Source organism: Pseudochaenichthys georgianus, unplaced genomic scaffold (assembly GCF_902827115.2).
Source record: "Pseudochaenichthys georgianus unplaced genomic scaffold, fPseGeo1.2 scaffold_637_arrow_ctg1, whole genome shotgun sequence".
Classification (NCBI taxonomy): domain Eukaryota; kingdom Metazoa; phylum Chordata; class Actinopteri; order Perciformes; family Channichthyidae; genus Pseudochaenichthys; species Pseudochaenichthys georgianus.
The window spans coordinates 96958-122777 of NW_027263194.1; the positions used below are offsets into that span (position 1 = coordinate 96958).

General features: G+C 39.6%; 1 protein-coding gene across 1 annotated transcript; it reads left to right on the forward strand.

Moving 5' to 3' along the window:
- The first annotated feature begins 94 nt into the window (after nt 1-94).
- LOC117443600 (immunoglobulin superfamily member 5-like) lies at nt 95-20615 on the forward strand. Its single transcript, XM_034079491.1, has 10 exons — nt 95-212; nt 1501-1596; nt 8186-8500; nt 11588-11715; nt 13352-13517; nt 14505-14636; nt 16492-16519; nt 17725-17813; nt 18613-18680; nt 20024-20615. Exons 2-10 carry the CDS (start codon nt 1548-1550, stop codon nt 20132-20134), a joined length of 1086 nt encoding a protein of 361 aa, XP_033935382.1. The 5' UTR covers nt 95-212; nt 1501-1547; the 3' UTR covers nt 20135-20615.
- Nucleotides 20616-25820: the final 5205 nt, after the last annotated feature.

Here is a 25820-nt window from a genome sequence, read left to right on the forward strand (position 1 = left end):
GGGTGGAGGCCTGCTTGTAAAGCCCCCTGGGAAACGGAGCCTTATGAGGGGCATTGTTTGCACTCTGAGTCACTCTGTATTTCCATGTGTGTGAAGCACGGGGCAAAGTTCCCTCTGAGTTTCGGGTAATATTTAACAGGGAAGTTTTGGGAAAGCATGAGGAAGGAGCAGCATCGTTGACATGTATCCACGGGTTGTGACACCAGACTGAGGTGAGTCACACCAACACAGTGGGACTTATGGTTATTATTTCACTGAACTTGGGGAATTTATTCAGGATATGATGCTTTCTGCTGTGTGTCAAAAGAAACTGCATGCTGCAAGATATTTATACACCAGATGTCAGGGATTTGACGTAATGATACTCTGACATGAGAAGTTTCACCTGTATTCAAGATTACAATTTGTAGTAAGATTTCCTTACTTTACTGTCCTATCAAGGCAATTTTCATTTAGGAATTTATGTAAGCTAAAATAAAAAATAGAAAACTGAAATAATTTTTGTTCCTCCAGTATTTTCCAATTTCACTCCTTGTGTACAATTATTAAGCATTTGACTGTGACAGTGACCTTTAATTTGAAAAACAAGATATCACATTTTCTGTCTGAGTGGTGCAGAAACAAGTCCTAAAACCCGGAAATAATTAAGCTTTTTTACATGTTCCTGATTGGTCTTAATGGTTGTTGTTTTTTGGATGTATTTTTGGTTTTGAGTCTGAAATAAGGTCTGAAGCTGAAGAGATGTTATTGTCATTTCATTTCACTTATTCACACTCACACAGTGTGAAATGAGTTATTTCACACTCATTCCATTTTTATTTCTGGCAGTTGTGGAGCCAATATTATTATCTTGTGATTAGTTTAGCTCAGAATGAATTCAAATCTTACAATATATATTTTTTCCACACTTTCCTCAGCTTTCTTTAGGAGACACTTTACCAAGAACACATTTTATTTCCAGGATATGAATATATATTTAACACTTTATATACTATATATGTTTTTTAAAAGGCTACAGTTAAGCTCTGTAAACTTAAATGCAATTTGGAGAGACTTCACTTGAGTATTTCATTTTTGGTATTCAGTTTGAAATGTACTTTTTACTACATGTATTTTATTGTTTTGCTTTGAAGATTAGATTGAATGAAACTAAACATAATCCACTTATAATTAAACGTGTATTATTATAGGTTAGGATCAACTTTATTGCAGTATCTCACATTATTTGTAAAGGCTCTTCCTTTAGCTTATGCCTCATTTAATTGATGAATACTATTATATATGAAAAATATAATAATATTTAGAAATTGGCCACCCTGCTGGAGTATGTCTACTTTTGGGCCTTTAAGTATATTTTTATGCTAATACTTCATTTATTTGATTTGAGAACAATTCTGACTGCAGGACTTTTACTTGTAACAGATGGTTTTACACTGCTTTTCTTAATTAAATTACTTTGTATACCTCCGGCTGAGAATAACTCAATTATTTTGGTTTCAGGTCCATGCAGCGTTGAACAATGGATTGACTCGACAGACTGATTAAACATGGACTTATTTTGTCTGTTACTGCTCCTCCTCTCATGCAGCATTCAAGGTGAGAGTTCAGTTCAGAACAAACAGCAGCTTGTTTGAGTGTTGGTGTGTCACACAGCGTAATGTGCATGTTCGGCTACATCTAGTGCATGCTGTGCTTTGTGGCAGCGCGTTTTAAAATAAACCCACCCTCTGATTAGAGCCATGTGATCTATCTGCACTATATCATTAATTTTCTTCCAAATGTCGGCCTATCTAGTTAACAGTAAGATGTAGCTAGTGGTAAGGGGACTCGTGGTCTCAATAGGAGCATGCATGCTCATTAGACTGCAATTCTCTGATTGCAAAGAAAATTAATCTCCATATAGGATGTCCTAGATATTTCTCAAGCCTAATTTCCCAAACAGATGCATAATTTATGATTTGCATGCTGAATGTGAAAGGTAACACAGTTATACATCACCTCACTGCAGTGTACACATCCACCCGAGTGCAGTGATGTGTCTCTGTGTGCATGGGCAACCCAGTCTCATGGCATTTCGTGTTCACCAACACGATTTTTAATCTATTGATTCGTGTTCACCAACACGATTTCCCCCTTTTTTTCGTGTTGCACAGCACGATTTTAAAAGCAATGTATTTCTACTGGTAACGTGTTTCGTGCCTGCAGGCTGCAGCACGTCTTTTTCTCCGGTCGGGTCGTGGAAGACCGGAAGCTGTGTGGTTCATAAAAACATGTTCGTACTCAATATCAAGCCGCAGTTATTGCTTTTATTTTAAATCCTATAATTTCGGACTTTTGTTGCTGTGAGGAAAATAAATGGGGCTCAGAGCCTCAGGATACTGAAATCTGTATTTTTTAAATCTTTTTTTCCTTCTAATTTGTTATTCTTTTCAAAATAACACACTGTTATTTACTCGCCAATAACGCACAATTATCCTTGCTTTTATTTATTGGTTTAATTCCATAATCTCGGGCTTTTTTGGCGTCCGTCAGGAACTGAATTTCAAAATAAAAATAACCGGAAACAGACGTAGGCATTTCGAGTGATTACCCAAGATCCTCAGCTATGGTTTTAAGCTCGCTTATTGGATGTTTTAGCCGCAATGCATGCTGGGATTTGGTGTTTATATGATATGAAATCCGGAAAACATTTTAAAATAATAAAATAATACTTAATTCCGAGTGCTCTTGCTTTTCTCTTTGAAAGTCATCACATAACGGCATTGTAATACATGGTTCAGCTGCATTACACATTACAGATCTGCCGTAGTTCTTTATTTATAGAGCCCTGATGAGAAGACCTTTGGAAAAACTGGAAGAAATGCCGCCGAAACTGAATACTTGACGTGGATCATAAATATGTCAACAATTAAGCAACATCTTCAATTTATCTTCACACAATACGTCTCCTTGCAGTATCAACACTAATTCGGCTGACTTTTACATTTGATCTAATTCGTAGATAGGTTATATTTACACCATAACGGTGCACAGCTGATATAAAAGGACTTGTAGTTTTTAAAGATATTACTGATTTTCTTTGAATGTAAGAATGTAAATACTGAGTCTGAAATAGTATAGCAATATGCTGTAAAATTATGTGAAAGCATGAATAAAACTACACATCTTCAGATGTTGTACATACATAAGTGTCCTACACTAATAATACAAAGTTATTATGGCTGCTTATCTTTCTTACAGTGCAGACGCTTTTCTGCTTGCTCTTGCCTCTGCTTACTTTTTATGCTGATTTTCCTATTCTTATTCTCTGAAAACTTCGAGCAGCGGCTCCGGGACATTAACTTATCACTGGGACAGTTCATCTTCGTAAATAGTGGGAGGGTTTCAGCCATATTTCAACATTTTTATGACGACCTCAGTCTTACAGTAGCGTGGCCTAGCAACAGCTAAAGCCTGGTAGGCTACTGCATGCTATTTAGCTTAAGCTAGTTGGTAGCAAAATGCCTCCGTTCTCTACAGATGACTTCCACAAACTTCTACAGAAGATGGCTGTGTTGGAAATGAAAATGCAACGGTTGGAAGTTAACGTGGAAGTGAATGGACTATGTCGTGGGAATGACACCACTTTACCAGTGTTGCAAAATAATGGAAAAGGGTATGCTAACTCACAGCTAGTTAGCAGCTACAAGGATTCCAAGGAACAGGAGGGCTGTGTACTGGGTAATAAATCCTGGAACTCTCTGGGTGCAAAGCCTAAGAGTAAATCATTTCCATGGGATTTGGGAGGACGGATAACAGGCAGAGCCCAGCGCTCTGAAATCTGTGATGCGACCGGCTGGCCTGCATTGTTATCACCCAGGAAGAGCGCCTCTTCAACCCCTATTCATACTAGGAAACAGCCGTGGACAGCTGCTAAAGGGAGAACTTTCGGAAACAGTTCTAAATTGGTTTGAATCCTACTTAAAGGACAGAAACAACTTTGTTGCTATAGGTAAATACACATCTGAGTTGACAAATATGACATGTGGGGTTCCTCAAGGCTCCATCTTGGGGCCTCTTCTCTTTAACATCTACATGCTACCACTGGCTCAGATAATGAAAAACAACAAAATAAGTTACCATAGCTATGCAGATGACACACAAATGTACGTAACAATTTCACCAGGAGACTATGCTCCAATTCAAACACTGAGTAAGTGCATTGAATAAATCAATGACTGGATGTGTCAGAACTTTCTCCAATTAAACAAAGATAAAACTGAGGTAATGGTTTTTGGAGCCAAGGCAGAACGTATAAAAGTTAGCGCTGAGCTTCAGTCTGCAATGTTCAAAACAACAGATAAAGCCAGAAATCTATAGTCATGGACTCTGACCTGAGTTTCAACAGTCACATTAAAACAGTTACTAAATCAGCCTAAAGAATATATCTAGGATTAAAAGACTAATGTCACAGCAGGATTTGGAAAAACGTGTCCATGCTTCTATCTTCAGTAGACTCGACTACTGCAATGGTGTCTTCACAGGTCTCACGAAAAAATCTATTAGAAAGCTGCAGCTGATTCAGAACGCCGCTGCTCGAGTCCTCACTAACACTAAGAAAGTGGACCACATCACTCCTGTTCTGAAGTCTTTACACTGGCTTCCTGTGTGTCAAAGAATAGATTTAAAAATACTGCTGCTGGTTTATAAAGCACTGAATGGTTTAGGACCAAAATACATTTCTGACCTCCTGCTACATTATGAACCATCCAGATCTCTCAGGTCTTCAGGGACTGGTCAGCTTTCTGTCCCCAGAGTCAGAACTAAACATGGAGAAGCAGCGTTCAGTTATTATGCTCCAAATATCTGGAACAAACTCCCAGAAACCTGCAGGTCCGCTGCAACTCTCACTACTTTTAAATCCAGACTAAAGACTTTTCTTTTTGGCGCTGCTTTTAATTGAACTATTCATATCTTAGACTGCACTGTAACTTTTATCCATGTATTTTTTCTTTTAATGTTTATTTGATTAGCTTTTCTTTTTAATGACTGATTTTAAATGCCATTTTCTTAATGTCTTTCATTTTTTGTAAAGCACTTTGAATTGCCTTGTGTTGAAAAGTGCTATATAAATAAACTTTCCTTGCCTTGCCTTGCCTGTGTGTACCTTGTGTGCACCTCCTAGTGGTTAAAGCACGTTATTGAATTCTTGTTTTTATGTGTTATATTTGATTAATATTAAGAGTACATACTTTCATAGGGGGAAAGTAGAAGGTCTGTAATAGAAATATAGAATATAAAAAATCAAGAAGATACTATAAGTGATCTCTACAATAAAACAGTTTAGTGCAGGATGTACAAAGATATTAATAGGAGGAGGTTCAAAACAGAAAAACGAATTAACCTTTATTTAAACATTAAATAACAGATTAAGGTCTTCTTTTAAATAAGAAAAATACTTTGGGGGTATCTATCTACAGATAAATATTAAGCCTGACAAAGTACTTAATGTCTAATATATTGCTTTCCTGCAATCTTAACTATGTTGAAGCACTTATTTTAACTGATATTATACATATGGATTATACTCTTATGTATGCAGATAGAATAAGAAATGTGCAGAATATGACAGTTTAATGGTGGAGGTACACACATATTGATAGATGTCTTGTAATGAACTGTTGAGGAACCTGTGACCCAAGTTTTTCATTCATTGCATAACTACACCGTAGTTGTGTATATGATATGTCAATAAACCTTTGAAAATCTTGAAAGGGATGTGCAAAATAGCCATAATATACAGTCTTTAATGAACTATTAGTAGAGAATAACGAGTAATGAATATACTTTATTACTCGTTTCCATTAATGTCAATTGCAAATACATGTTTAGTCTTCTCAAGCACCAACTATCAAATATCTCTCCTGATTGTTGGCACGTGACAATCACCTTACCTGAATTTTACTCAGGTGTAACTAAAGTCTGATTTAAGGGTTGTTTATATTTCACATAATTAATCAGAATCTGCAAAGTAACTCAAATAAGTGTAGTGGAGTAAAAATACCAGGTTAACCTCTGAATTGTAGTGGAGTAGAATTACAAAGTAACAATGAGCTGTCATGTGGGTATATATTAATATAAAAAGCAATAATTGTGGCTTGATATTGAGTAAGAACATTTTTTTATGAACCACACAGCTTCCGGTGTTCCATGACGAAAAAGACGTGCTGCAGGCACGAAACACATTACCAGTAGAAATACATTGCTTTTAAAATCGTGCTGTGCAACACGAAAAAAAGGGGAAAATGGTGTTGGTGAACACGAATCAATAGATTACAAATCGTGTTGGTGAACACGAAATGCCATGAGACTGGGTTGGCATGTGTGTGTAGTTGAGTTGTAGGCCCTCACAGTAGTGCATACTGTGTTTTTTCTCATGGAGACTTTTTCTATTTTAGCTCTAATCATGTTGTCCTTGTGGCTTTATCAAACTGCAGGGTAGCATAACCTGCAGAATAATGCCTCGCATGCTGCCCACAGTTACAGATTCATTTACACACTCCTATTTTGGTTGCTATTTCTTCCCTAAATCCTGTTCGCCCTCATTCATGCACCCGGGCAAATCACCCGTCTCCATCTGGACAGCCTCAGTAAGAAAGAGATTTAGGTAGTTGGGCTGTCAATGTCTTTCTTTGTCTCTTTATCCTCTAAGGCTTTATTTCTTATTTCTTACTTTCTTTCTTTCTTTCTTCTCTTTCATCTTTCTCTTTTCATTTTACTCAATGTCTCTAATACACTTGGTCCTCTGACGTAACAAAAAACAAACAAAGCAAGTATAGCCGCCATTTTGTTCTGGTCTTTGAGCAATATGGTTGAAATCTACTTGCTTGCTCATTCTCACTGATACAGTATGTATAGGTTTCCTTAGACATCACGTTAGGACATTTCAACTCGGATTTCAAGAATGTACTGTACATGCTCTTTGCATACACTGTTAAAAATGTCTCGTAGCGTAAAAAACTGCAATAAAAATATAAAAGAAAAACAATATGTATTTTTACTCAAAAGTTCTTTATAATGTAATGTTTCACATTGAGAGTAATAATCAAATGTCGCAATTTTGCAACTCTAAAATGCATCTATTACAATTTTAATGTCATTCATTTTGAGATAATATTTGAAGAAGTCAGCTTCCTCTGCTAAATGTGCACACCGATGATGTCACTGCAGCATGTGACTGTTGTTAAACTGCTTACATTCAGAATATAGTTCACTTGGGTTTCCCTTACTACTGCTGGTTTGTATATATCGCCAGCTTCTTAATTATGATTGGCCTCATATTATTTTGTTATGTGTATGGTCTTTTCAAAGGGAGAATATTGGGGAATACAATAACTACTATACAATCTGTTTTTGCTGGCTGCCTCGGTCAGGAAAACATGGTATTCAGCAAGACATTTAAATTTGGCTCCCCTTTGTCTCATGCAGGCTAATTTGGCTGAACAGCACCCCATCTGAGTATCTCTGTATCTCCAACCACAGCTTGCAAACTACTTTTACAAAGGGGCGCCATATTTTTTCAGCAATCAAATCAGAGCAGATTGGTTTCAGACAGAGGGTGAAAAGAGGTGCTGCAGCACAGGCAGTATGAGAAAAAGATCTTTTTGAACATTAAAGCATGGAGACATGTCACAGTAGAGGCACAACAGTACATACTAATATAGAAGAATTGGGAGGGATGAAACCCTCTTTTAATGGTCACACAGGGAGAGCACACAGCACACACAGTGAAATGTGTTCTCTGCATTTAACCCATCCTAGTACCAGGAGTCTAGTACTAGGAGCAGTGGGTAGCTATTGTACAGCGCCCGGGGAGCAATGGGAGTGAGGGGGGAAGGGGGGTGTCCGGTGCCTTGCAGGGCAGGAGGTGAACCCTCTCCAATTAGCAGTCCACACTCCATATTTTAGGTCTGGTCGGGGATTTGAACCAGCAACCCTACAGCTCCCAGTCCAAGCCTCTACTGACTGAACCACTGCCGGACATATGAACCTGAAAACAAGATTTTTTTTAAAATATATTTGTCTCCACTACTCAAACTCTCACCAAGAAAGCAAATCAGCGCATCAGCTGATGACTTGATTTGTTTTGTTCCACATTGAATATAAATGTGTTTAACATCTGTTTTTGATTTGGACACTTTATCAGTTGGAGCTGCGATGAAGCTGTCTCCTGAAGCGCTGACCGTCCTGCGGGGGGACGACGCGCGGTTCACCTGCAGCCCGTCCAAGACCAAGTGGACCGTCATGGTGTGGTTGCTGGACGGCACGGCGGTGCTCACCATCTCCAAGGAGTTTGGCGTCCTGCCGTCCGTCCACCCTAACGTGACGGCAGAGAAAGGCAGCGTCTCATCAGGAGACAGCTGGGTGTTTGTGCTGAAGAACACTGAGCGGCGCAACCAGGGACAACTGACCTGTGACCTCCAGGGCAGCGACAGGAGAACAGCCAGCCTGTTTGTACAAGGTATGTGTGTGTGTCAGAGTGTGTACATGTGCTTGTAACATTGTTTTGTAGCAGTAATACAGAAAGTTAGTGTTTACTTCGGCTGCAGAGATTTCAAAGTCTTACCTGCAGATGAGAAGTCTCAATTGCAAACTGAGAGATCAGAAACACACTGATTTAACCTTGACGAGACAAAAAGAAGCGTAAAATAAGAAGGGACTAAGCACAAATCATGTAGCTGCTTTCATTTTGTATACCCCCACATTGCTGTCTCTGAAACACAAAGAGACAGAGAGCATTTCCCCCCAGTGTTCAAAGCGCTCATCTTAATTAAAGTGCCTTTATTCTAATTTATTTGAAGTGGGGATTCAAGAGTGAGGGTTTTCTATAAACGCAACTGAACAAGTGCAGTCTATCGAGGGTGGAAAATCATCTACTGGGCTGTGTGGATGAGTACAGATGCTCAGACATGTTGATTCCACTCTGTGACCTTGTTAATGACCGTGGGGGGGATATAAATACCAGGTGGAAAGCTGGGGACTCCTCGACAGTCAGACCGGTATGCAGAGCAGGATTTACAGAGCTGAAGCCAGTCGCCCTTCTTCTCCTCTCTGTAAAGAGTCCAGGCTTGATAAGAATCAGTCATTCTCTGCAGTTCTGTTAGTGTTGATATCTCAAGCTTGAGAGCTCTGCAGCATTTTTGGGACTCCCTGGTACTAGTAACCAATACAATTTATTTTTAATAAAAATAAATATAGGTGCACCAGATTGATTTATATATATCTTTTAAGAAACAAAATGTATGCCCTACATTTCCCCCCCAAAATTGAATTAAATATCAATATTCTTTTGTTTTGTATGAAGATGATGCGCTTACTGTATATAGCTATATGAGTGAAGATAATACAGTACATGCTTTGAACCTCGAGATAAAGCTACTGTATGCAATTTTCTAAGCAGACCGGAGGACATGCAGCATATGATAGATCGCTCATAACATTCATAAGATAATCGACAGAGACTTGACTTTTACTTTAAAAAACGACTTGTAAGCATTTTTTGGTTTAAAGGGGCCCTATAATGTTCATATCTGTATTTTGTGTCTCTGTGACATGTTTGTAAGCTTCAATGTTCTCCGGTCTTTTTACTAAAGCTACAGCACCTAATTTCACCCTCTGTCTGAAGCCCAGTCTGCTCTGATTGGTTAGCTGGCCGGCTCTGTTGTGATCGGTCAAACCCTTAGAGATGTCCCGCCCCTTAGCCTACCACGTACAATATGTTTGAGTGCTAGCCAATAGAAGCACAAGTGTTACATATTGATGTCACCATGTTACGGAAGTAAACAAAGGAGTCAATGGAATATATAAAACAACCCAAAAAACAGAATAGGGCTTCTTTCTGTGTTCCTCTTTGCTGATGAGAGGGAAGTCCAACTTTTTTACGGAGAGCAGAGAAAGATATGTACATGTTTGACCTCATAAAAGGGATGATCAAAGATAGGGACCCATCCCCACTCACTCTGATAGGTTGTGTACAGCCTTTTTGTTCAAGAATTGCCATGTTTGGACTCTTTTGACCTTCAGCTTATTTCCACCTGTACAAACCTAACTCAGCAAAATGAAAATCTGCGTGGAAACATCCTCTCTGCAGAAAAGCAAAGGGAAACAAAAAGCAATGACCCATCACCTCCAATATATTACACAAAGAGCCTCCATCGCTGCCAACGCCACAAATCCGCACTGACATATGCAGCCATTAACAGTACTGCATGGTGAATCAGGCCCTCGAGTCTTGACGCACAGGATCACTATGGCCTGACACAGCCTTTGAATTAATTGTGCATCCTGGCACGCCCAGTTAACAGTCAGCAACTCTGCCTGTGATTTGTGTACTGCAGCTTCAGATATACTGCTGGAGCGGAGCCACAAATCCACCGCCGCCTGGCTGCCTCTGCATGCCATCGTCAACACTCCCTGCTTTAATTGTCCAGTATGAGGATGATGTAAATATGACAATGCACATTCAATTGACTAAATCAATACGGTTGTACGCACTGTTGAGCAGGTTCTGCAGTGAAGGCTGCAGAAAAGGAGAAGTGTTCAATACAACTCAAAGAGCGAACATGCCTGTGATGTTTGGTCCGCAGAGGCATAGCGCCCTCCTCATTGGAGTGAATTCACTCCCACACACACAGGCCATGGGTTATCATGCAAAAAAGAGTTCTGCGCACAGACATAAAAGTGTCAATGCAGCAAGTTCCCCTGCAGAAAGCATCACCAGATCAGAGTTATCTGAGGATTCCCCGCCTCTTAAGGACTGCAACAGCAGCTGAAAGTCTTTTCCCTACAGTGATCAACCAACCTTACGAAACCTTATTTAAGGGATCACTTAAATTGGAGCTTAGGGAGAGAGTGCTGATGGCGTTCCTTTCTCAATATTCAGACGTATCAATCTGCCATGATCGCCCAGAGCTGCTCATCAGTCAATGCAAATGAGGCCCGCCAACCTTTACCCAACAGCTCTGAGTTCACTCTTCCTAGAATTGGACGGTACGATGTTTATGACACCAAAATCAGGCATCAAATAAAAGCTCCTGGAGAAAAGGGACTGCCAATAATGCGTACAAAACATCTGAGGATTTTGAACCTAAATCAACACAGACATGTCATCCGCTTAGACGAAGCACCGGAGCTTCTGTAATTATCTTTCTGTCTGTAGCAATTGTCTGTTGCATCTACTGACTTTCGTTCTGCCAGACAATAGACTTCACATGAGATACTATATCTCCGAGGCCTTAAGTGGCTTATTTGGCTGGCAGGGAAGGAGATGAAGGAGAGACGAGAGAAGCATTCGTCAGGCAATTGAGACTTTGAGACATGCGATCAATCACCTGGGACGAATGAAATCTGTCTCTTGTAATCGAGCGGGCCATCTGGAGAAGTGATGCTCATCTTTGGGTACAGAAACATGCATGCAAATAACAGAAACACATAGATTCCTAACAGCTGTAGGGATACATAAACCTATAAGGTACATACATATTCATACATGCAAGCATATAAGAACAAAATGTACAAGTGTGTAAATGTACTTCTCTTCTGATTGCAGAAAAGGGCAGCGTGAAAGTGATCGGGGACTCTACGCTGGTTTTCAAGGGTCAGTCAGTTCTGTTTGGATGCCACGCTGCGGGATGGTACCCTCTACCCACTCTGCAATGGCATGTGAATAACAAAACAGTGAGTACACACATCCTCCTCAGTACTGTCTGTCTGAGAACCAACCACAGTTTGTCATATTAGAGAACAGCATCAATGTTGCTAATGCAAAGACACACAACTGATATTGTAGAAGTGGTGAGCCAAATCAACATGCTAATCCCATTAAATAAAGCGCTAGCAAAGCAGCGGGTGGACGTGTTGAGCTTAAATGCCCAACAGATTGATTAAGACATTTCTAATCAACATACAGTAGGTGTGATGGACCCACACTCTAAAGTAGATCTAGTGTTAGGGTTTTACTAATATTAGACGTGATGAAAGCAAGCCATTACATAAAGCCTGAACATTTCTGTGGCAGCGCTAGCTAGCTGTCTTTCTCCTGTCATTGTACATAAACCAGGCTAACAGGAAACCCCTGAACAAAACTTAAATGTCTTAAACTTCTGTCAACTTGAACTGAAATGTTATGTATAATATGTTGAATAAACGTTGTGGTGAAGTAGGTCAAGTAATAAGTAATAAAAATGTAATGATATAGTATGTCGAAACCATTATTTAAATGTTGTAGTATAGTAAGTCAATAAAAGTCATGATATAGTTGAATGTTATGTTGAAATATTGTTTCGTCAATACAAAGTCAGAGGAAATGCCATACTCTTGTCAGTCCAAAAAAAAGAAAGACACAAGAACTACCATCTTTGAAGTAAAGGGTGAAACATTCAAGGAAAAGGAACATGAGATAAAAGCTTCTATTCAACCACAGATAATGGTTCATAGTGTCCAATACAACATTATATTTTTTTAAACACAAATTTCCCCAAAGACCCGAGTGGAGTACTCTCAGCTGCATTTTGATTACAGCATTTTTTGCCAATTTCTAAATTAAATAACATCACAGACCTCTTTGTGAACATTTTTACTCAAACCACTTTCATTTTAAGTGCCCGTGTAAATAAGTACATGCTGTAATTGTGTGCCAGATAAGGTGCATTATAATTTTCAGGCTTTCCGTTTCTCTTCCACACCCTTTATGAAACTGTCCTGTGCTTTTACACGGGTCAACACAACATCAAGTTATTACCATTTATTACATCTGAAAAAGACACCCTGCTGTAAAATGTTCTCAAGTGTAATTGTTTGGTTCTAATGGTATTAAGCCTCATTACACTGGTGGGAAGCCGGTGAATGCACCGTTCAATTGTCTGGATACAAATCTGACAACAGATGAAACAGATGTGACATCTCCGGGGAGCTCAGCCTTTTTAAAACTCAGCAATTTAACTAAAACCTGGTCGCAGCCAAAGATGGAAGACAGATTATTTACTTCAGTAAAAGTAGCAGTAGTTTTTCAAAATCCTGCGCATGTGTTGTCAAGTTGATGAAGATGTATTTCATTGGCATGTGTGTTTTTATATTTGAAGCTGCAGTACGTTTCACCTAATGGAATTGTTATGGGCCGTTGTACCTGTCGACAACCGTAGAAAGCACTATGTATACAACGTACTTAAAACACAAAAAAACCATTTGTTTTATATTTTCACTTTTGGTCTTATACAGTGTTTTCACAGAATACAGATACATCCTGTCTAGTTAGATGTCCACCATCCAAATGAATAAACAGAATACAAATAAACCAATTATCTCTCTCTCTAAGGTGAGCCGGGGTGATTACAACATCAGCAGTGAAGAGTCGGGGGAGAGCCTCTTCACTGTGAGCAGCAACCTCAGTGTTACAGCAGCAAAGAGCTCTTATGTGGATTGTCTGGCCTCTGTGTCTGCACTCCGAACACCGCTGAGGAGCAGCTTCCGCCTGACAGTGGGTGAGAGGACGAATTCACTGTGTTTTTCATTAAATAACACAACATATTTTCTCCGTCCCTGCTTCAGGGTTTTAAGGGTTTGTTACAATTGAAATCCGTTACAGGTACCATTTAAAAAAATCTAACCAACTCTGAGTATCACAATATAAAAATAATGTAACCTGATTATATATCAATAAGATGTTTTGTTTTACTTAAAGAGGCCCTATTATTCTTTGGGGGGTTTTCCCTTTCCTGTAGTGTGTGTTCTATAGGTTTGTATCCATGTAAATGGTCTGCAAAGGCTAACATCCCTGTGTTTCTCTCCCACCCCCCCCGTGACATCACTATGTAACACTCACGCGCTCCAAGCGGACGACTAATCACAACACCATCGAATGGAATGCAAATAAATAAAAGAAAATAGAAATATCATTGCATTTGATATTGAGGGAATCCAAAAGTAACAAAAAGTAATCAAGTCACATTACTTTTATATTGTGACTCACAATATACATTTTTCTACACGTAACTAGTATTAGTAACAGAATACGTTTTTAAAGTAACCCTCCCAACCCTTTAAATAACATAATTATACAGTGAAGAGTCTCTCTTTGCTCCGTCCTAGTTTGGTTCTCTGTCTCTTCATTTCTTCTCTCTTGTTTAACCCGCCTCTCTTTGTGCGTTTCACTTTGTTCTTTCCCCCTGTGAAGCATTATTATTGAAGAATAGAGTGGAACAGAAATAAGCTCTCAGATCAAAAACTGCATGAGTTTGCATCGAAGAGCCTCAAATACATTATCATCTTATGAATGTTCCATTTGTAATTCTTGTTTTACATTTTTCTTATTTAAATCTACTCTGCAAAACCCCTCATGCACACCACTTCAAATGGAAAGCAAATTGAACAAGGCTTTCTTTACACTGTGTCTGCATCTCTGTGATTGGATTGCAGAGTAACAACACTGCTTCAGCGTTTCTTTAACCCACATGTGGCTTCCTCTCTAGTGGCCGAGGTGGTGCAGCTGGAGGACGGCTGCACGATGCCTCTGGCAGCGATGGCCTCCCTCTCTGCGATTCTGCTGCTCCTCCTGCTCTGCATCTGCACTGTCCTCTGCTACATACACAGGAGACAAGCAAGTATGCACTTCTCTTTTACTTCAATTGGTAAAAAAAAAAGAAAAGACGTCACCTCCCCCCACACTTCTTCCAGTTGATTAAAGTATAATGAAGAAAAGGGGGTGGTAACACGCTGAGACTCCGCACTACCCCACGATGGCCTTCACCAAGGGCACGCAGTATCCTTTCTGACAGAGGAAGAACATTAGTTGTCAGCACAGAGCATTTGTTCTTCTTTTGAAACAGCAGCAGCACAAAGGTTAGAGAAGTGTGTGTCCTGCGTGACTTCAGGGTGTGAAATCCAAGGAAAACTGGGACAATTCCAACAGAAGGGCAAAGACTTGTAACCTTAAAACCCACGGGAAACTCAACTCATGAGAAATAAATGTACAAAGATATTTCAAGGTTCAAGGCTTTTATTATTCATACGTACATAGCTACAGTGTAGTTATGACGATGAACATCTTAGGTCACAGGCTCCTCCAACAGAGCAACACAATAAAAACAGAAACACAGAACAAATAGTGCAAGTAAATACAAAAAGAAACAAGTAACGGCGAGTAACAGATTACATGTAGCAGAATTACGTTATCTGGATACATACAAAGGTAACTGTATTCCCTTATAGTTAAATAAACGAAGACATGCATTCATCCATGAAGAAGCAAACTCGAGAACAAGAATCCTGCAGGTTCACATCCTATCTATAAACCCAACAGGATGAAGTGCTACTGACTGACTGACTGACTGACTGACTCCAGGTCTAACCATAGGGTGTTAAATAACAAATACAAATTGAATTACGAGCGATAGCTAGCTAGATAGCTAACATTCGCTGGCTAGCTTTTTAGATGGGTAACTAATATAAGCTAGCTAACCAGGTAGATAGATAGGGGGCGGGGCAACATGAAGTGAATAGACGCTATTCTCTCATTCCCCATACTGCTCACAACCCAGATGATTTGTGATGAATCCACACATTTCGTCTCCTCTCCGAACAGAGAGACCGATGCTTTGCCAAGTCGTAGCGCTAAACTTGTGTGACGTTGTAAAAAAGTCTGGCCAGGGAAGAAGAATCTCCAAAGGGGATCGTTGTTCTGTAGCACGAGGAGGCGGAGGAGGCCTGTTTGTGCGCGATAACAAAAAGGTGGCCCTAAATCACACATTTGGAAGTCAATGTAATCCCCATGACTGATGCAGGACCATTGCGAATCATGGCACTGGTTTAGAGCTAAGGGATTATCATAAAGCAGGTGTGACCTTTCTCCCGCGGCGGCTGGTTCTGCACCTGAGACGTCTGATTCTTCGTCTAAATTAACTTCACAAGGATGTTTCACATGTTAGAGGATGTGACATGCCTCCTAGCCACTAAGCTGTTCTTTGAGTAATCCACCTCAATGGGGAGAAATGTATGCTTTGTAAATATTGGGGAAAAAAGGGATCTTATAAAGTCATCCTCAAAGACTTTGGCCAGCATGACAGCAGGGATTTAAAATATAATGACTAAGGCAATTCCGCTCGCTGTAAAAGGAGCAGTTTATACGCCTCCTGAGGCGTGTGCACCATCTGCACCATTGTTATATTGTTGTGTGTTTTCACCGCGGCCAGGAGGACCTTTGGCATAGCTGTGCGACAAAACTCATTAACACTCAACTCCAGCTTTCTCTGTTGAATTGAAAACTGACTGGAGGCGATGATATTAGTGAAGGATCCAAAACTAATAAACGCAGGGACATTTACAGCTTTCATATTGCTGCAGACGCAGTGAGCAAGCACAATGGTTTTGTGGTCAATGTACTGAGAATAATAAAGTTAAAGCTGCACACGGCTCGTAATAGTTCGTTAAAGTTAATGCCTCATGCTTTTTACCTTTCAGAGCAGAGCCCACAGGAGGCGGAAATAAGGTAAGATTTAAGAGCTCTGTTCTTCTGCTTTACGAGGCTGTTTTTAAAACATTGGATTTTCTCCACATTTCAAACTAACACAAATAACTTTAAGATCAATTGTAACCTGAGGAGAAAGCAGCTGCCTATAACCTGTGAAAGAGTCAGAGAATCACATCTGTAATGAGCTCAATTTTTACTTCAAATAAGGGAAAAAGGGAGTAATCGATTACATGTAATAGGATTATGTAATTAGGATTTAAAAAAAAGGAATCTTTACTCCCTTACAGTTACATAAAAAAAGAACTAATCGGATTACACGTACATTTTTAAAGAATGGTGATTACTGGCAGGTTCCACATTTTAAAATATAGATTAATATATTATAGGTATACGTACTGCCTGAATATTTTTAAACTATACATATCATTTAAAAGGAGACATTTTTTATACTAAATATCTTGGTTTCTTATTTTCTAAGATCACATTTTTCTGTTGTCTTACACAGAGTATTTTGTATTGTGTTCCTCTCCTGTGACATGTCTCCATGCTTTAATGTTCAAAAAGCTCTTTATTTTTCTCATACTGCCTGTGCTGCAGCACCTCTTTTCACCCTCTGTCTGAAACCAGAGCCCAGTCTGCTCTGATTGGTTAGCTGGCCGGCTCTGTTGTGATTGGTCAACCACTTAGAGATGTTCCGCCCCTTAGCCTATCACGTACAATGTGATCCATAGTGATGTCACTCTGTTCCGGAAGTAAACAAAGAAGTCCAATGGAGGTTATATTTCTTCCGAATTTTGATACTTACATTAAAAGAGGTTTCTGATTTTTTTTACATGCAACTAGTAATTGTAATGGATTACATTTCAATAGTATAGTAATGAATGGGCTCTTATTGTTCCTCATTATAAAAGAAAATTGAAGACATGAGTTTGCAATAATCATTACATTTTTTAACAGCTTAATTAAGATTCAGATTTTCCTCGGCTCATTTAAGAAGCAGATATATTATGCATTATTTGTCTAGGCAGCTGAGACACATTTTATAGCTTCCCCTCTAATCAAATTCACTGAAAAATGATGATGTACATTTTTTGTATCCATCAAATCACTTTATGACGGAAAAAAAACAGAAGCTTTGTGAGAAAATAAAATGGTCTGCCTCTGCGAATCCCAGCTAAATGTTTAAATCCTTTCTATTGGACCGCTCATCTGGCCATTTGCAGGTTTGGCCAATCAGTGAGCGGGAGAAGCTTGGTTGCTGAGGCGACAGGGGGGAAAGTCAACCTGGGATACTCGAGTGAGGGCCCCACAGGTGAGAGGGGGAATCATTGCAACCGTCAATTTCAATTGATCACAATGGTTGTAATCGAATAGTAGAAAATGATCAGCACGTATGTATTTTCCTGACCGCTATACCTTAGCCTCAGGGTCAGGGGGTTGAGAAAAGAAGGGAACAAGAATATATCAGGGTTGCGGACACATTGTAGTTATTTCTCAGTAAATGTCCTATGGTGGCCGACAGGGGCAAACACTTACACATAAGGAGAAACTCGGTGCACATTTAAAAATGCAAAAATATAAAAAGACAAATGTGCCAAAACATCTCCACCAACTTGACAACACATGCGCAGCTTTTAGGAAACATTCACCAACTTGTATGATGATGAAAAATGCGTAGCGTTTACTTAAAGTGCTGCATAAACAAAATGCTGCACTTACAAAAAACTGCAAGAAGCTCAAAACACAACGGAAACTATGGGACACTAAAAAGTGATGCACACAGCTGGGACTGGAGCGCTTGTTTACTTTCGGGATTATAAAGTTGACCTATCAAAGAGTTGACCGCATTCCAGGACTAACAGTATCACAATGCTTTAAGGAACTACTTGCAAATGGTCAGTTGAGCAGCCACAAACCCCATTATATGTAGGATTAAAAATCTATCAAATCACATTTAGATATTTTTTAACTCAGACAGAAACAAAAGATGGAATTAGACCCAGGATGCTGAGTTGACTTCAGAGCCATTATGCTTATTTCCTACTATTTAGCTGCTTAACATCCGAATTGTGAGTTAAAATCTGGATGAATTGCTGTTTCTCCCCCTGCAGACCCAGCTTACAGCGAGCTAAACCTGGAAACTCGTAGGCAGCAGCAGGACTTTGTCAGCTGTCTCAAGGTAAGAGAAGGTGGGAGGGCAGAGAGAGTGAGAAAGAAATAAAAAGCCACAGAAAGACATCCTAAAGGTCCACTGCAGCAGAAAAATGTTAATTCTGCAGTTGGATTTTCTGCCGCCTCCTCCTGTGTTGAGAAGGAAATGCTTTACTGCTGCACCACCGCTGGCCTCCCGTCCTGCTCCCTGACAGCAATGTAGAATATAATGCTTTTTGGCACTTCATGGCCCTATTTTTAGCATTCGGGACTCTGTCTCCATCCTAAATTGAGGCCTCACTGAGACGCACAGTTATTACATTTTTGTCTGTCAATGCTCCTCTTGCCCCGTCATTATTCTAGCTTGTCAAAGATGAAGCGCTTAGGGCAGCATTTGTTCAGTCTGTAGGGGATTGGACTTTGGACCGAAGGGTCGCCGGTTCAAGTCCCGATCGGACCAAACAATACGGAGTGTGGACTGGTACTGGAGAGGAGCCAGTTCACCTCCTGGGCCACTGCCGAAGTGCCCTTGAGCAAGGCATCTAACCCCCAACTGCTCACTGGCGCCGGCTAGACTGGCTGCCTCCGCTCTGACCTCTCAACTGCGTGTGCATATAACTGTGTATTTGTATATATGTGCATGATGTAAAAAGTGTCTACTGTGTGTATAAACCTGTACCAGTATAAAGATGCATGTGTGTATGTACGACAGAGTGGAAACTGCATTTCTATAATTTAAGGTCCATCCTCTTCTTCTTCTTTTTGAGCATCAGGCGTTTGTCTAGGCCTTACCTGTTGTAGGAGCCACATGTAAGGTCCCTGTGTGCTTTTTAAAATGTATTATTTGGTATTTTTCACTTACTGTAAAGAGGTCTTATTCTGCTCATGTTCAGTTTCAGGCAGTTCATTAGCCCCTTGCGTTTTCCTTTGACTGCCTCCAGCTGCAAATCCTGAAATCAACAAATACATTGTATTGATTCCGGATACCAAACTATGTTGCTATCTTTCGTAATTTACTGGTATCAAATAATAATAAATGGAGGTACTGGTTTAGGTTGCCTGTTTTCCAATTACATCTGCTGTTGAGGTCACAAGTTGAGCTCTGATTCACTGTCTGTGCAGTAATGACTCTGAGTTTGGTTATAGGACGATTACCTTATCTGCAGGTAATAAATGTGTCGCTTACTTCCTTCTGCGGGGGGATTGTACACGGCCCTATTTGGAAACACAAAATCTTCCACAGTGTCACTGCAGCTCTTTTGTAGGAGAAAGGTTTAAGTACAGGAATCTATATGATTGTCGACGATATGCAACGCTGCAGAAAATGGCCTGTTTTACTGTCACTAAAGGTGAATGTAATGGTGTGTTCAGGTCCCCGATGTGGTGTCCTCCAGCAGCCGCTCTCTGCACGACGACAGCCAGGCACAGGTGTGTCTCTCAGAGGAAACCGCCAAGAACATCAGGAGAATAACCACGGTTTAATATGTTTAATATGATATTACATGATATAAAAATAAGGTATACTTTTGTTCGTAAGTTGGCCACTAACAAGCATTTGTACGGTGTAATGTTTTATGTTTTTTTATAAAGCTAATGTTATGTGCGTAAGTGTACTGCACAATTATTTTTGAAGTTATATTTGAACAAACTACTAACGATAAGCTGATGCACAGTTCAACTGACAAAAGAAAAGGTTGCTTTGTCTCCTAACCTAAATATTATAAATATATATATTTGTGTTTGTCTGCTTTAAAATGTAATGGATTGTCACTCACTATGTAAATGCACACCTGTTATTATATGTCCCTGTGTTAATGTATAGTTTATTGTATAAAATGTTAAAACATGCATATCAACCATAAAAAAGGGGATAATGACAACGGAGAGATTTTCCTTAATTGCAGATCCTTTGTAACTGCGGTAAAATATAACAATTATCTACTGAATAAAGAATTGCAAAACATTTATTGTTATTTGTTTACCTTTAGCATGTAATGCATCTTTTAAACTTTTAAACAGTTTTTTGGAATAAACACAAAACACTTTTAAATGTCCTTAAGGCTATAGAATTGCGGACCAAAGTAATACATTATGTTGCATTTCAAGAAAAAAAAATAAAGCTTATTTGAACTTTGGTTTTGGTCTTGCAGCTGTGGGACTCCATTTCTATTTGTATGGTTACAATTTAAAGCAATTAAGTTAATTGCTGGAATCTGATATTGCTGTAATATGATCAAACATTTTCTAGATGAACGTAAATATTTAATTTGAAGGTCAAATTATCTGGAGTTCCATTATCAAACTGTGGCTGCGCACAGGGCAACTTTTGTGTTTACTTGATTAATTTCGGATGCAAAACCGCGCCAAGGTGACCGGTGAAAGCAGATAGACATTGATGATAATGTTGATGGAGACGCTCTCATCTAAATATGGCGGCACTGCTGTTCCCATTCCTTTTTTGTCACTTGTGTTTCCCTCGATTCTACTGACCGGTAAGGTTTGATGTTCCTTTCTTCCACACAAAGTGTTTGCTGAAGTAGATTAATATTAAATAAATAACATGTTCCTGTTTCATGTAAATGTGTCTCTGCACTAAAATCATGATGACTAAGAAAAGAGTCTTCCTCCTACAATACTTCATCATTATCAAAGTCGGCCATCATTTTTAATCTAATCTTGTTTCCGGGGAAGCCATAATCCAAGATATGCCTCTTTTTCCATTTCATATGTGGAGCTCAATGAATTCCCCAGTAATGGAAATGAAATGGTTATAAATTACAGTATAAAAATGTTAAGCCTGGAGAGTGTAAATTATCACGGCGCTGCAATGAGAGCGATGCGATGGTGAGGCTCTCCGCAGTTACGCATGAAATAACAGATTTATCTCTGCGGGAAGTGGGTGACATAAGATTTGCATTTTATAATAGTAAAGGACGGAGGGGAGTAGGGTGGTGGAGATGAAGGTATATGAATCTGCCAGACACTATAGTTTCACTGTTATAAAATATGACATGTCTATTGCTGTTGTCCACAGAAAAAAGAAGGGGATACACATTAATTGTTTTACACATTTCGCTGGTCCCAGTGTCATTCAATTGTTTACCACAGTGGGTTATGATCATTGTTTGATCATGTCACAGCTTCTCCTGGATAAGGTTACAGGACTCTTTTAGCATTTCCACATCATTTGTCACCTCCCATAACTGCACTGGATAAGCTTTGAAAACAGATATGAGAAATCATGCAATTGTCAGCTTGTGTTTTGTTGCATTGGTTTTCATTAATCTGAAAGCCACTGTACATTCTGATTGGGCCCTTTAGCTTCAGACGTGATTTATCACTGTTGGCAACCTGAATAAGAAAAAGCTTAAAATGACTACAGTGTTATCAGTTGCAAGTGTGTATTTGTTGTAATAATGACAAACACATAATACATTTCACAGTAATTATAACAACAAATAAAAACGATTTCCATAAAACATTCCCTCAAGAACGCTAACGAAAAAGCTCTATAATGTCAGGCAAACATTTTTTACTTGATTTATTTTCTTAAAAGAATATAATTCACAAGAAGAAAGAGGCTAGCAGCACCGAAGCTACAAGTGAAGCGACTAGTACTACATCATCAGAAGAGCCGCCTAAAGACGTGGATAATGCTAGCACTAACGTTAACGTTAGCTGCGCTAGCAACGTTCCCCTGGCTAGCTCAAGCTCACCTTTCCCAGAGGTATGGACGGAGGAGATGTGGCGGAGGAAACAAGAGACATAGGCTACCCGTGGATAGACTGCAAAGCTGGAAAACTGGACTGCAAAGTTTGTTCATCCATTTCGGATTTATCAGTCTTCAAAACGTGTGTGTGTGTATGTGTGTGTGTTTGTGTGTTTGTGTGTGTGTGAAAAGCAGCACTGTCTGCTTATTTGCAATGTAGGCTAGGCCTAATCAGAATAATTTCAAGTCCAGATTCAATGTTGTTTGCATAAGTAGGCTATACTTTTCGTTTCGTTTATTTAATACGTTAATTTCAGGACAACTTTGGGAATTTTGTTTGCTTGTGTGTTTGTAGAGAGAGAGAGAGAGAGAGAGAGAGAGAGAGGCTTGGTTGCAATACTGTAGCTTATGCAATTTAGGCCTATAAATTGTTTATGTGCCAGTGTGTCCATGGTTTTGTGTGTGTTGAGCGCAGCGCCGTCTGCTTTTTGTAGTAATTAGTATGACTAAGCATACCGGTAGTTTCTGTGGATCTGTCTGCCCGTTTTGTGAGTGCACTGGGCGCGTGCGCACTTGTGTGGCATTGTTTGCAATGACCTAATTAAAATAACGCCCCCCAGTAAAAAAAATCCTCACTACACCACTGCTACAAGCCAATAAGAAAAATGGCATGGTGGCTAAGTCTCTGCAAATACAAACGCTACTGGAACTAATGCAGTCATTTGCAGTGTGAAGTTTTATAATTGAATTTAAAAATGTCATAATGAACCAATGCAGCTAAGAAATAGTCTATGCCATGCTAGCTGTATTGTGAGGCCGTGCTTTGGACTAAATGCTAACATCAGCATGCTAAGATGTTTTAGCAATAAACACAAAGTACAGCTCATGGACATTGTATTGGTTTTGCAGGAATTTGGAAATATTCTTACCTATTGGGCAAATTAAAATTCATACTTAGGAGGACATAAATGTGACCATTCACCTTGAGCCTGAGTCTTCATCATGTCTTTATCATGAGCCTGAGTCTTCATCATGTCTTCACCATGAGCCTGAGTCTTCATCATGTCTTCATCATGAGCCTGAGTCTTCATCATGAGCCTGAGTCTTCATCATGTTTTCATCAAGAGCCTGAGTCTTCATCATGTCTTCATCATGAGCCTGAGTCTTCATCATGTCTTCACCGTGAGCCTGAGTCTTCATCATGTCTTCACCTTGAGCCTGAGTCTTCATCATATCTTCATCATGAGCCTGAGTCTTCATCATATCTTCATCATGAGCCTGAGTCTTCATCATATCTTCATCATGAGCCTGAGTCTTCATCATGTCTTCACCGTGAGCCTGAGTCTTCATCATGTCTTCACCATGAGCCTGAGTCTTCATTGTGAGGGAAACTTCTGAAGCAATTGGAGTCAGGACTCAGAGAGACACGAGGAGAGCTGGAACTTTGATGGCAAACACTGACGGTTTATTTGGAGCTCGGGCCGAAGAATTCACAGGACATGTCACGAGCCACGAGTTGACCACACGGTTGAGATGCCAAATCAATTCTGAAGAACTCTTCTGTAGTTCGAGGTTTTAACTCGTTCGGAGTGTAATAACATTCTTCATCAGCGAGACTAAACAAATATGGACCCTGAATCTAACTAGAGCTCTCGTCCATAGAAAATAATGTGGGCCATATATTTCAACACAATATACTGGTACCCTTTTTTTTTTGTAGGACTTCAAGATATTTTGCATGTCATGCATAAACACGGTGTCATCTTTCTTGAAACTGATGTGCTGTCCGTTTTACAAACAAGTTATGTTTATGCTTCTTCATCCTCTGAATGTTCCTCCCCGTCCCAACAACAATCAAGGTGGATCTGTGAAATGAAACACCTCTTCCCAAAGCGTGACTACCCTATTGAGGGCATGCGTCTAGGGCAGTAGGGTCTAAATCGATTGGCCAGATATACTAACATGCAGAATGTACGGTATGTTTGAAAAAGACTAACCATTTATCCAGTTCAAGCTGTCTTTAAGATGTGACATCGCGCTCTGACTATTTCCCGTAAAATCGTGACAAACTATTACTTGTTCTTACATTTGACCTCTTGCTGCTTGGTTGAAAATGATAGATGAAAATGAACTTTTTTAAAAAGAGTCAAACAGCGAGGGACATTATACTGGTGAAAAAACTCTCAATTCTACACTGACTCCCCCCACTCAACGCAATAAGTCCCACCCCACTCAGCAAATCATCTAAAACGAAGGACCCCACCAAGATGACCGTTGAAAACTAGCCATGGATCTGAGAAAAACCAAGTCTGATGTAGCCTACCCTTATTATCACCAGCATAACGGATATGGGCTTAATGACTGGATGGTACAAAGTAGGGGAGAGGATGTTCCAGAAGAAGAGCTCTCCTCTATATCATATCCATGTAAGGTCTTTAGGACAAAAGAGGACCATGATAACATGACATATGAAGAATATCTTTCTTTAAAAGATGGTATTATAGATAACCTTTATAGAAACAGTATATCTCATGCCACTCGCCAAGATCGCAAACGACAATTAGCAGAAAAGAATAGAAAAAGTAAAGAAAAACGAAGAAAAAGCAACATGAAAAGAAGAAGAAAAATTAAAAGCAAACGCAGAATGCGAATGAAAAGAAAAGGGACCATAGGACGGAAAACTAAAAAGACAAAAAGAAGGAAGGTGAAAAGAAAAAGAAACAAAGTGAAGAAATTTAAACTAGAGGATGGTGTTGTAGAGCCATTACCGGATCATAATAATCTTATAGATCATCTCCCGCTAACCGACTGCTGCGAATGTGTTGAACAAATACCAAAAGCAATGTAAAAAAAACAGAGCATACAATGAAAATGTGTTTTACACACAAATCTGCCAAGTGTCAGGGAAAATTGTTAAAATCACAAACTTACCTTTTAGAGAAACAGTCTTTAAGAAAAAATCTAATCAGACTGTACATCATTTTCTAGTTTTAAGGTTTTGCATCCCTCAAAGTGTGTCTAAAAGTATCTTGGCAAGAGAAAAAAAAGCCAAAATCTGCCTTTAAAAGAATCAGAATTCCTTATAAAGTACTTCATATTGTAAGGAAATATTTGTATGTATTCATGCAAACTGTGAAGGGCACAGTGGGAACAAGACCCCACTGTGGTCTCTGGAATGGGATGGGGGGATGTGTGGAGGCTGCAGAGGCTGCAGAAATAGGAGACAGTGAGGGTCAGAGGTGTTTGTTTGAGATGACATTACGACCAGTTGTCCTTAAACTCCACCCCCTCCTGTATCATTTGGTATGAAAGCCTATCCGGCTTGCTGTTCTCGCTCTCTCTCCTCACGTCGCTCGGACTGGAAGGTCGTGGCGGCCTGTGGGGAGGAGCCAGGAGTAGGCCAAACTCCTGACATTACACATATGATACGATATGGTTGTGTATGGTAATGTATTTGAT